The sequence below is a fragment of the Polypterus senegalus genome, chromosome 13 (genome assembly GCF_016835505.1).
Source record: "Polypterus senegalus isolate Bchr_013 chromosome 13, ASM1683550v1, whole genome shotgun sequence".
In the NCBI taxonomy this organism is placed as follows: domain Eukaryota; kingdom Metazoa; phylum Chordata; class Cladistia; order Polypteriformes; family Polypteridae; genus Polypterus; species Polypterus senegalus.
The window spans coordinates 100866401-100879485 of record NC_053166.1 but is presented as its reverse complement, the minus strand read 5'-3'; the positions used below and the strand labels follow the sequence as shown (position 1 = coordinate 100879485).

The window sequence follows — 13085 nt, the reverse complement described above, 5'->3', positions numbered from 1 at the left end:
AGAGAGAGAGAGAGAGAGAGAGAGCATGGATAAATTGGCTGAAGCAGGCAGAGCGAAGGTCAGCTGCAAGTAGGGCGACTACCCAGTTGGGAAGCAGGCACCAGGCTTCTTGTTTTTTTTTTTTAAAGAATGCTTCCTGCTTTTAACTTTGTTGTTTTTAAGAAGACTTTTTTCTATTGTTTTTAACCTCCATGTTCCACTTCTGATTTTATGGATTATTTATTGGAACTTTGGAGACTGCACTTTAATTTGAACACCTTGTTTTGTTAATTGTTGCTTTGTTGTTACCGATGAAGTTAGCAGCGAGGCACATTTCCGACGGTGTAGGATTCAAGGGCTCCCCGGCAGCAAATGGGAGCATACAGCAAACCTGCATCATCACAACGTGATTTTGTGTTTTTTTCATGTAAATTTGAATTGATTGTTGAAAAGTGTGAAGGTGGCATGCGTATCCGGGACATGGCTGTTGCATACCGGTATCTACGATTGTGAAAAACAAAGATGTTATTAAAAAGTAAAGTGAGGTAAAATTTTCATTTATTTCATCTAATTGCTTTTGTATTTATGTATTTTAGTATTAAGCAGTGTTTAAATTATTTTATACAACCCCATCAATGTATAATATGCCAATAGCAATAGGATTTTTTTTCATGGGAACGGATTAATCATTTTCCCATTATTTCTTACGGGAAAAATTTGTTTGGTATACGTTGTGTTTGGTATAAGTCAAAGGGTCTGGAACGGATTAAGGACGTATACCGAGGTTCCACTGTATATATATATAACTGACCACCCATTGGCCTCACTCACTGAGTGCAAGGGAAAAAAATAAAATGTAGTCTATAAGCTATTAAACAGTAAAACATTAACGTTTTAAGAAGTAAAGGTACACTGAGCACCAGTGGAGTGGTTTCGGGTAAGCTACATTTTAAAGCCGGTATAACATAACAGGTAAGTAGTACTAACAGCAGCTAAAATGTATATGGATCATCTCTTGGTAGTTGATCCCTTTTGAAAGGGGCTACATGACGGCTGTGGTATAGAAATTACTTTTTCTATGTGAACGTCTAAATTAAAAGAAAATCATTTTTGTGTCCTCAGCAGTGTTAAGAGAGAAAGGCTTTGGTTGGGGATAAAAGGCAAAAAGGTGTAAAGAAAGGAAACTTGCCTTTTTCTTTAATGTAGTGTAGAGAGAGGTCTTCGCTGACGATTTTGTAAGTAGTGCCTGGAGGATTCGGAGTGTGGAGAAATTGTAGAGACAGCGTGTGTATTAACTTGTGGATTTTTCTGTGAGTATTTGGTGGCAGCGTCTCAAAGTTGCTTCCGCAAGACTGCGTTAGCTGCAAAGCTCAGCTCAGAGAGAAATGAGGTGAATGGGAGGGGAGATGATGACGTGACTCCCCCACCCGCCTTAACTTTCAATCCCCACAAACACAGTCTCTCGGAATTTGCATAAGCACAGCCCTTCACCAGCAATTTTAACTTAGTTACAAAGTGATCAAAACTCTCGTTTATATCCTGCGTCCTCTCATTAAACTTGTATCCCGCATTACCCGTGGGCATGAAAAACGCCAGCGGCAGCCTGTCTATGAACTTAATTTAAACTTTAGGTTTACACCGTGCTTTGTTTCCGAAGTAGCTGCACTCATTAATATGCTTGTACAGTATGTGTCACTCGCTCACTTATTGTTTCGCTGCCTTCTCAATTGTATAATGCATGTTTTCTAAAGCTCTTTTTGGAGCTATTCCTTGTTTTCTATGTACTGCGTTGACAGTCAGTTCATGTGATTACGTGGGAGGTGTGATGACGTCACACGAAACTCCGCCCCCCACGGCCATCGTGCTCAACTCCATTACAGTATATGGAGAAAAATAGGTTCCAATTATGACCATTACACGTAGAATTTCGAAATGAAACCTGCACAACTTTTGTAAGTAAGCTGTAAGGAATGAGCCTGCCAAATTTCAGCCTTCCACCTACACGGGAAGTTGGAGAATTAGTGAGTGAGTCAGTGAGGGCTTTGCCTTTTATTAGTATAGATTTGATTGAGTAGCATGTCATTGTAATGTTCTGCTTTTCAAAATTAGTTAAAAGTTTTAAAAAAAATATCAAAGTAATTGCCAATGCAGGCAGTAATTAGGGTGATAGCAATAAAATATAGTTATAATTAAATAAATATAATTCATTCATTCATTCATTCATTATCCAACCCACTATATCCTAATTAATAATTTTAATTTAAATGCTATTCTTAGATAGGGGTGAAAGCCCATCCTGGTCTAATTAGGAACAAGTCAGGCAGTAGCCACACATGTACTTACCCAAAGAGGCATCGGAATCGCCGCCTTGAATTTATTAGTGGGGATAGGGTTATTTTTTAATCGACTTATAGAACTGTAACTTCATCAGACTTTTATCTTGATCCGCCGAGGTGCAAGTGTAATCAAGGTTAATTAGGGCCAATCTTAGAAAGTTAATAATGCTTTTAATTGAACTCATATTAGTGTTTACTTAATTTGAATAGAATATAATTTTCTTTCATACCTATAGATTATGGAATAAACTTTCACCCACTGTAAGTTAACATGAAATAGAATCTTCTTAGCTATATCTGTAATACAGTGTGTTAATTAAGTCAGTTTGGAATAGGCACATTGCCAGCATGGACTGAAAGACCCATTTGCAGTTTGTAAATGGCCTGGGCATACAGTTTTCTGACCATTTAGAAATGGTTTAACTGTATGAGTAAACTTAAACAATGAAACAAGATATATCAGCTATAAACAGAACTTTTCTTAAACAAAAACTTTTCTTTGCTATATCAGTTTTTTCTGTTGTTGTCTGAACTGTTTTACATTATGTTTTTTTTTAAGAAACAACGATCAACAACAACAACAAAATGTGGAATCAGTTCAAAGCATCAAGCTATTTTCAGAATCCCATGAAACACACTAAAGCTGAAGAACTTTGATAATTTTGGATAAATGCAGATACAATTAGCATTCCATTTACAATCATATAGTGTACATAGTTTTATAATTTTTTTATTAAATTGTAAGGGCTAATAAAAACTCAGGGATATTTTATTTTTATTTATTTTATTTAGAAACAGTGCCATTGTAAAACTGGGAGGTGGCTGACGTCTCAGCCTCTGCTGTGTAGGTGGGGCTTTCCAAAAGAAAAGCAAGTGAGATTGGCCATGCTCTCAGTTCCTCTGATGGCCACTATAAGGTGAAGGTTTTCTTTTCTTTTCTTTAAGTTTTCTTTTTATATAATGTTTCAATTTCTTATGTTTTATTATTGAAATGTAAACATATCATCTGCTTGCCCTGTAATACAGAATGAGACCCTGCTCATATTCTGTGTTGCCGATATCCATTTTATTTAATGTTTTAAAAGTTTATTTCGTAAGATCTATGATGGCCGCTGCAAGGGCATGCAAGGTGATGAGACCCTGTTCATATTCCGTATTGCAGCGAAGAAATAAACTCGCAGAAGAGTGGAACAAGTGATTGTGTGGCCTCTACGATAATGCATAAATCACAATGTAGAGGGATTATTTTTTTATTTTTTATTTTATTAGGAATATGTTTGAGTTGTTTTCTAGTATACACACGTTCTAGAACATACCTCCTGGCTTATGAAAGTCTGCATTTACACCCACAAGATCTGACTTCACTTTGCCAGTTGAACTGAAGTATATCACAATCAGTTTGCTGAACTTTTTAGGCTTGGCTTGGGTCTCTCTGTGCTATATCTCAGCATGTTATGCAGAATTATCGGTGATTTTTGCTAGTGCCTGATCTTGAAATATACAAGTCAAAACTATTAGATTATTAAAATGAATATAATTGGAGAGAGTGACTGCTCTACCAGTCTGCCTGTATTATTCTTATACACATTTAAAACTTTCTGTATTTTAAGTAGACATATTTTAAGGATTTTAAAACCCTGAGGTGGGCTGGCGCCGTGCCCGAGGTTTATTTCCTGCCTTGTACCCTGTGTTGGTTGGGATTGGCTCTAGCAGACCCCCATGACCCTGTAGTTAGGATATAATGGGTTTGTTAATGGATGGATGGATGGATTTTAAAGCTGTTACCATATTTAAAGTATTTTTATGCTGTATTTGTTTAACAATTCTTCTAATAACCTCCACTAAATAATTGAAGGAGCAATCAAAATTAAATAAAAACAAAAATTGTTTGTACCCTGTGTGAGTCTTTGCAGTATATATGTAATACATAAATACATAAAAGGAGCTGCCTCATATCACTTGGGAAGTTGGAGTTTGGAGGAAGAGGACAAGGAAGAAACCTGTACAAGGTATTTTTGTTAATAAAAATGTTGTTTTGAATCCAAGACTGTAGCTGGTGCTATTTTATCTGAGGGGCGGGACTCTGCAATGTCTCTTATTTGACATTATATAAATAAAAAATGGGGAAGCAAGATGGTAAATTGATTAGTGTATCTACCTTACAGTTCCAAAGTCCTTGATTCAGATTCAAGCTTTTGTGGTAAATGTGTGAAATCTGTATATTTCCCTGTCTGCCCACAAAAAGTTTTGGTTGTTCAAGTATGATTACGTATAGGATGAAAACATATTGTGGACTTTCTAAAAAAAAAAATTACAGTGCCAAGCATCTTTCACGTGTTATACATTGTGTAGATTAAGGAAGGTGGGAATATATGATTGTCATGTAGAGGTGACTGTTCTGTCACCAACAAGGTGTAATAGGAAAAGGACAGCATAGACCAGAAAATGAAATGTAGGTCAAAAATACAAAGCAAGGTTCAAAACTAGAAACCATGTTAAAACAAGAATAAAAATTACAAAGGAGAAACAATTTTTTTTCCCAGAAAAAGACTAAGAAAGATTGCATTACACTTTTGGATGTTATCCACAAGTTTGGTCAAGGTGCGATATGCAGTGATAGTGTCACACCAATGACATAACATGGTTTCACTTTAGGAACACTCCCTAGCAAGCATTGTTGCATCCTAGGAATGGTTGCTCAGAATGCCAAGGCTTCAAACCTACTAATTACGTTTACAAGGATAATGATGTTGAGAAGATTGCAACTATCTCACAGTATGATGATTAGCAAGTGAAACCCAAGAACATTATTCTGGTTGATTACTATACAAACACACCAACTGTTCTACTGTGGAACTTCTGCAACAAGAATGTGCTGGACTTCATTGTGAACCGAAACGGTAACAGGTGGAGAGGCAGACTGATGGAAAGGACTAGTATAAATAAATTTCAACTGAGAGATATTAAACACAGGATGTATTCTAAAATAAATTCAGAAGACAAGCTTTTAAGATACCAGACAATTATGCTTTATCTATATAATAAAAGACAAGAGAAGGATCTTTGTCTGAAATAGGCACTTTCATTTTTGGAGATTTGACCTCAGAATTTTGACTATAAAGGGGTCTGAACAACATGTGGAGTATTTGTCAATCGACTCAATAAAAGACAGAACTGAGCAGAATCAAATTAACTTTCCATCAATTTCCTCAATTACCTCATTCCAACTGGAATTCCCATATATTGACTTAAATTGAAAATAAGAGCCATTATTATTTTATTACGGAACATCAATATGAAAAAAGGTTTATGTAATGGAATGAAACTTATTTTTACACAATTAAAACCTAATCTCATATTCGGAGAAGTTCCTACTAAACCTGCTAAAGGACAAACAATTTTTATACCATAGATTCTTTTGGATGATCAAAGTCCAAATATTCTTTTTCAAATTAAATTACAACAATTTTCTATAAGAATCACATTTGCTATCGCTAACAAGCCACAAAGACAAACAATTCAAAAAGTTGGAATTTACTTACCTAATCCTGTCACCGGGGCAACTGTATGTTGCTTTCTCAAGACCAACTTCAAATGAAAATATCAGAATTCAAATTGAGAAAACTGTGATTCAGGGAAAACTAACATCAAGAAGCGCCACAGTTTTTACCCAGAATGTAATAGAATATAGGTCAATAATATGTGGAGACAATTTATTAGATTTAACCCTCAAGCAAATCTTCTGCATAGCTATATAGCGCCCGACCCAGCACAGACTGACGCAGAGGCACATATAAAATAAACAAATACGTTTATTTTCTCTTCAGCCATGGGGCATGTCTTCCCTGTGTTCCACAGCCCAACACATTCCCCAAAGCAAAACAAACCCACAACACAGTTCCTTTCTCCTTTTACTACCACCATTCCTCCTCAAGCTTAGTCGGCGTCGTCGTTGTCGTCGACTTTCTCCCGACTCTGGCCGTCGAGTGGTGGTGGCTGGCCCCTTTTATAGCCCACCTGGAAGCGTTCAATGTGCTTGACCACCTGGTCCCAATTACACTTCCGGGTGGGGCTGAAGACTCGTCCAGCCAGGCTGTTGAGTCCAGGCAGCACACCCTAGCGGCTACCCCAGCTCCCAACCAGGCTGTGGAGGACTCCATCTCCCATGGAGCCATGCGGGAGGTTGGGGAATCACCGTTGGCCAGGGAGGCTGCCACCACCTTACAAGGTTTGCAGTGTTGTGGAGGTTTCTGCCATCTTTAGTTGTTTTTGGTTGCTTTTGAGCAAACCTATTTTTGCTTCCATATTTTGTGTCTGCAATTTTAGTTATATGAAATATTTTTTAAATCTTTATAATAAGAGTTATTATCTTTATAAGAATTAAATACTAAATTAATTAATTAATTTTCTCTTTGGATCAGAGGTTTTCATAGTTTTCCATTCCTCCTTTTTAACAGACACTTTGATAGTTAGACTTTAAAAGCCTTTGCCTTATTTTTGATATTATATTATATTATAATATTTGAATTTGGGACCTGGCTTCCAGTGGTGAGGAGATCTGCTCTTTTGGAGTCAGCCCTCAGTGAACTTTAGGTATGGTTGTTTGTTTTTTCTTTCTTGACTATGAATACAACCCACATGTTTCTTAGTATTGCAATGTATTCTTCTAAACTAGGGACAGAAGGTTCAAAACAATAAAAGCATTTGAAGGAGTAATTTTAATTGAAGAGTTGTAAAGCACATTACTTTACTTTTAATAATTCTGAAAAGCATGAAAAGAGCAAAGACAAAATGTTTTCTAAGTTTACTATCTTGGTTTGGTATATTGATGGGAGGATCAATAATGGAATCCATACAAATTGATTTCTAAGGTCTGAAAGCAGCTGGTAGGGGACAGGAAGACCCTGAATTGGTTTTGTTCTAACTCAAATCCTAAAGGTTATAATATAGTTTCAGATGTCATGAGACATATTCCACCACCATAAACAGGGTTCCTAATTTTTTTAATTGGATCCCAATTTTAACACAGAGGGACGTGAACTTTAATATCTGAGCATGTGACAGGAGTTGGTTGAGAAAGGCTACCATGTATGTATTTCATGTTATGCATATTTTATTTATTTTTTTGTTTGTTAATTTAGATTTATTTCTTGTTTCTTTGTTATTTCTATTGATTCTAATTGTCACATTATAGTTATGTTTGTTCGCTTTAAATGTTCTTCTGTTCAATGTTCTTTGTGGATGGAGCCCCAAAAAGAAGAGGGCCACCGCTTCTACGCCCTCCTTCAGGCTATTTAAACTGACTAAAATGCTTAGAAGTGTTAATCCTTCATTTGATAGAATTATTTAATAAGTGTCACTGTTTCTTTTTGGAGTTTTTAAAAATGGCAGCAAAATGTCACAAAAGTCACGATTCTGTTACTGGATTTTGTATTGAGACTTTGTTTGCTTAGGCTTGCCTTTTATTTAACATTATATCTCTTTATTGCTCTTTTGCGCTTTTCTTTGAATTTTGATATTTTTTTCTTCTAAATCTTTGATTTTGTTGCCCTTCTTATATATAAGCTGGAGGTTTTATCAGAATCATTCTCCTTGTAGGGTTTTCAATTTGCTTTTGTAATATTTATAGTTGTTTTTGCCAGCTCCCCATTTTTATGGGTCTGCTTCTGCTAAACCAGTAGTTGCGTGGCTGGCTGAAGTCAATGTTGCCCACGCTGGACAGGCCAGTGCATGTCCTGGCCTGTTCCCTAGCTGTTTTTGGAAGCCTCAAGTATTTTACTCTGTGGGAGACTCCAAATTATAACAGTGTCATTCTTAATTCAATCATATCAAATTGATAGATGAGTACTATAACATCCATCCATCCATTATCCAACCCGCCCTATCCTAACTACAGGGTCACGGGGATCTGCTGGAGCCAATCCCAACCAACGCAGGGTGCAAGGCAGGAAACAAACCCTGGGCAGGGTGCCAGCCCACTGCAGTACTACAACATTCAAAAAACATTTAGTTGACAAAATATGTTAAGTAAAATCAGGGATTCATCAGGTTCAAACATATGATATAATACATCTGCTTTACTAATGTTCTCTCCAGGTTTGTAGTAAATAATTTCATCAAACCTCTTTAAAAAAAATTCAGAAATACTTGTATTGAAATTACCCTTTCAGTGGCTTTCAACTAGTGAAGAGTTGGCTCAGGGTAAGGGAAAACAACTGTTATGTTTTAGACAGGGTTTGTGTGTTTTCTCTGTTAATATAGTTTAGGTTATTTTTAAATAATTTTCCTTGCTTCATTATCATTTTTGTTGTGTTACTTTATCATAATAATTTGGGCTCTTATCTTTAAATGTTCAGCCTTTTTTGTGTTGTGGGTGGATCCCAGGAAGCAGGACCACCAGTACCTATGTACTATACAGCATAGTAACTTGTACATTTGAGAGATTATATTGTGTGTTCACTATACTATATTGTATTTAAGAGAAAGGAAGCCTGTTTTTACCTGCCAACTGTTTGATTTTGCAAATTCATAAATAAATTCAATAATTTTTTACAATTATAGCACTTCCTATTATTATACAATACAATTTATTTTTGTACAGCCCAGAATCACACAAGAAGTGCCATGATGGGCCTTAACAGGTCCTGCCTCTTGACTTTTTAAGAAGACAAGGAAAAACATCTAAAAAAACCCTAACCGTCCAGGTAGGTTGGGCATGCAGTGGGTGTCAAAAAGAAGGGGGGGTCAATACAATACAATACACAGAACAGAACACAAGAATCCTCAATACAGAATAAATATTAAATTATTACAAGTATGGAGCAGAATTTAACAGTGGATGAAATCCCATAATATAATTTGAATTTGTTTTATTAACGCCATGCAGGTATAGCGATGGCAACAAACTGCAAGTATTTGATTGATATTTCAATAAACAAATAGGCTGCATTATATGTTATTAATCTACATTCCACATTCCCCTGTTGTTGTTCATGCTGCTGATTGGCAGCATTAAAAAAGATGAAAAATGAAAAGCGACTAATGTTGTCTGATGGGTTAAAACTGAGTACTGATGAGTGATGGCATTGTGAAGGATAAGTGAGTAGTGATATATTATAAGCAACTCCTGAGTAGTGATGTAAGACAAGTAATGAGTTACTACTGATTAATGATAGAGAATAATACTGATGTTTAGAAATGATGAGATTTTAAATGATAATTAATACCTGGATAAGGAGAAATACTGATGCTGAATGGCTGAAGTAGTTAAAAATGACATGGTTTTAATTGAATAATGATAAATGATATAGAATAATTCTTATTTTTTGGTGTTTGGAGAAGTGAAAAATGATGATGTCGTAAAATGGACACCATACCTAATAACATCAATGCTAGTGGGCTGTCTCACAGATTTTAAATCGAGATGGGAAAGAATGACTGAGCAGCAGTTTTTTGATTGTCTAATATTTGGAGAGTGCTTTTCTGTCCTTGGATTTTAATTACTAGACTAAGATTTATTAGAGAACCCCTTTTTGCATTATTTTTACCTATTTTTTGTTCTCCTTTTGTTTCAACAAATACATTCTTATTTTATAAAGATTTTTTGTAGACTTACTCCTCAAGCAAAATGTTTTTCACAGTGTCCCTTTCTTTTGAGGTACATTTTAATATATTCTCAAATATTTGAACTTTAAAAGCCTCTTCCACATTTTTGGGGCCTGAACAAGTCAAAAGCCTGTCTGCTGAGATGGGGTCTACGGGGAAGCCCATTTTAGGCAGGCTAGGGAAGTCCCTTGCCTGATTTTGTGGGTCTTTATGGGGCTGCATGCCATTTTTCCATTTTGTGTGCTGCTCTATCATAACAACAGACATCTGGGTGAATAGATGCTTGAGAAATCCCAATGCTTTGTTTGAGCCTCAAGTGTCAAAAATTTGATTGAATTTTATTAGGAAAAGGACACAATTTCTGAATTAATTTTTAAAGTGTTAATAACAGCATCCTAAAAAATGTTGCACCTGTTTCATGCAATGTGGAGGACTCCAATTCAGTATAACTACAAACTTAGTCCTACTGATCTGATTGAGGTATTTTATACCCTAGAAAAATAACATGTCTTGTGGACATGTATGCTGTTTTTGTGAAATCTACAGAGTACTTCTAGAACATGATTGATATTATCTTGACATGTATGCACAAAGGTGTGGTCATAGATTCTAAGAGCTCAGAACCAATGGGTTTTCCATTAGGTAGTGGAATTTCTGGTTTTATTGTTAAAGAAATAGTTTTAACTTTAGGTTTCACTAAATTGGAACTAGAAATATTTTTTTCTGAATCAATTCAGAGAAGACAATTACTGGTGCATTATTGAATTATTTTGATGAACTTGACTACACACTCCCACCATACCAATTCTGAAGAAAGTTAAAGTCTTCAATTTCCTGGTAGCTAGGACCAATTTACTAAAATGTTTTCTAAGCCCCCACAATAAAATAAATGATTTTCCTGGGTTTGGTAACAATGTTTTTTGGAGTGAATTTAAACTCCCCATGTACTCAATGTGCAGAGAGAGATTTTTCCATAGGGCTTGACTTGCCCAAGTGCTGCATAACCTGAGGTACAGGCCTACATATGGACTGTTGTTTTAGTCCTGCTCTTGCAAACTTTCATCCCATTCCCACCTGCATTTCCTATAATTTATTATGTGATGCACCTTTTCCATTTATCTTTAAATGTAGTCCCACTATTAATCTTGCAGTATAATATTATGATGGAATTCAACATACAAGCTCAATGTGGTTAAGGTACCAACCCTGTAGATTTTAGTGATGTTAGCTCCCAGACATAAATACATAAATACATAAATACATGCTCCATGTATTTTCAATCCTTCTTATCACAGTCCAGAATTAAATCCTATCCAGGCAAAATGGAGTCCAAGGCAGGAACCAGTCTTGGACTTGATTTTTCTAGTAGGGCTAAATATTTTTTTACATTTTTGATCTCAATCAAACTAACAGCTTTTGCATTTGTTGTTTTGGGAGAATGCTACAGCATGTGATAAATGTGAACCTGATTTTGCTGCAATTTTCATTTTAAAACCGAAATCATTACAGTGTAATTAACAACAAGATTGGTTCTCTAATCAAAGTTTAACCAAAAAAATTAACTTCAATTCAGACTTACCCCAGAGATATCAGAGTTATTCCCATGGGCAAGCAGTCTGTCTTTTTGAAGCAGATACCTAAAAGATGTAATATAAAACATTTGTTTGGTCATTAAATTCTCATGCTGATTTAATTTGCTTGTTGATCAGATTTATACTTACAATTTAGCTAGATGTGCTTTTAAGAAAAATGGGAAAAATGTTGACTATAAAATTACTCTAGATAGCTTTGGTTCAACATGTGTAATTCCTGATTTTGTTTTAACAATAAATCTTGGGGTTGAACTTGTATTATCATCGATGAGTGCTGACTCTACTGCAGCTGGAGTTGTCACTTTCAATACCAAGCATGCTCATTCAAATAAAGCTAACAAACAATTTCCCCCGGTCGTACCTTGTTATCAGATCACTTGCTTACTTACTTTGGACTGAGTCAGTACTTTTGTTTAAACATCAAGCATTATTCTTTGTGTCATAAACGAGGTACTGAGCATCAGCAGTAAATAATTGCAGGTCTGGCAGAAGGTACCAGCCTTCCTTGATGTATGAACTAGTTTTTGCGTCAACTCTTTTCACTCACAGAACAGGAAGTAGCATAATCAGGCACCAGCCCTCCTTAAAATTTATTGTCAGATGTCTTATGCAGGCCCTTGTTAATTTGAGCATTTCTTTGTACCTCAGAACATTATGGCTGTATTTCAGGTGCTGAACATTAACCCTTAATGAGCAGCTTCTTGGGTGTTAGTTCATCCAGGATTGTATGTAAAAACTAAGCACAGGTTTTAATCAAAGCTCATTGTAGCATACATGCCATGCAGGACATGTTCATCAGTCTGTTCTTAACCAGTAGATCAACTACTTCTCAGTAAAAATAATTTAAGTTCTACATGTCAGTTCTTTCTTCACGTCTCTTCTTACTTATGTCTTCCTTTATTCCTTTGGTAACTGAAACACTGCTTTTCTGCATTACTCTGACAGATTTTGAATAGCATAATAGAATAGTTAAAAAAAGTAAAATATTTCACATTCATTAAAGCCTTCCATTTTTTTAAAATAAAATCTGGGATAGTATATGTGTTTCAAAGCAAATATTTATATTGGAATGAGTGAATCAACGCACTAAGGTCAATACAGGTAAGCCTGAATTTTGATTACAGAGAGCAAGGAGACATGAAGCAAGAAGCAATTCCTTACATGATGCTGGATCAAGTAAATATAACAAAGCACATTTTTCTTTCCATAAATTCAATTATTCTGCCAGGGTTTGATAAAGGTAAAGTTTTAATCTGTTTTGTGCATTGTTGTGTAGTGCCTATAAAAGAAATACAAACATACACATTTCTACACAGTCAATTTTTGCTCACCATCTTTAGTACAATAAAATACAATACAATGTATTTTTGTATAGCCCAAAATCACACAAGAAGTGCCGCAATGGGCTTTAACAGAAGCCTTGACTCTCTAAGAAGACATGGAAAAACTCGCAAAAAAACCCTTGTAGGGAAAAAAATGAAAGAAACCTTGGGAAAGGCAGTCCAAAGAGAGACCCCTTTCCAGGTAGGTTGGGCATGCAGTGGATGTCAAAAAGAAGGTGGTCTATACAATA

General features: G+C 35.7%; 1 protein-coding gene across 1 annotated transcript in view; it reads right to left on the bottom strand.

Moving 5' to 3' along the window:
- arhgef3l (Rho guanine nucleotide exchange factor (GEF) 3, like) overlaps window positions 1–13085 on the bottom strand; it is a 285898-nt gene that overhangs the window by 258124 nt on the left and 14689 nt on the right. Inside the window, exon 2 of the mRNA XM_039774983.1 lies at window positions 11500–11557. Within this exon, the coding sequence (XP_039630917.1) occupies window positions 11500–11557 (58 nt within the window). The remainder of the gene's footprint in view (window positions 1–11499; window positions 11558–13085) is intronic.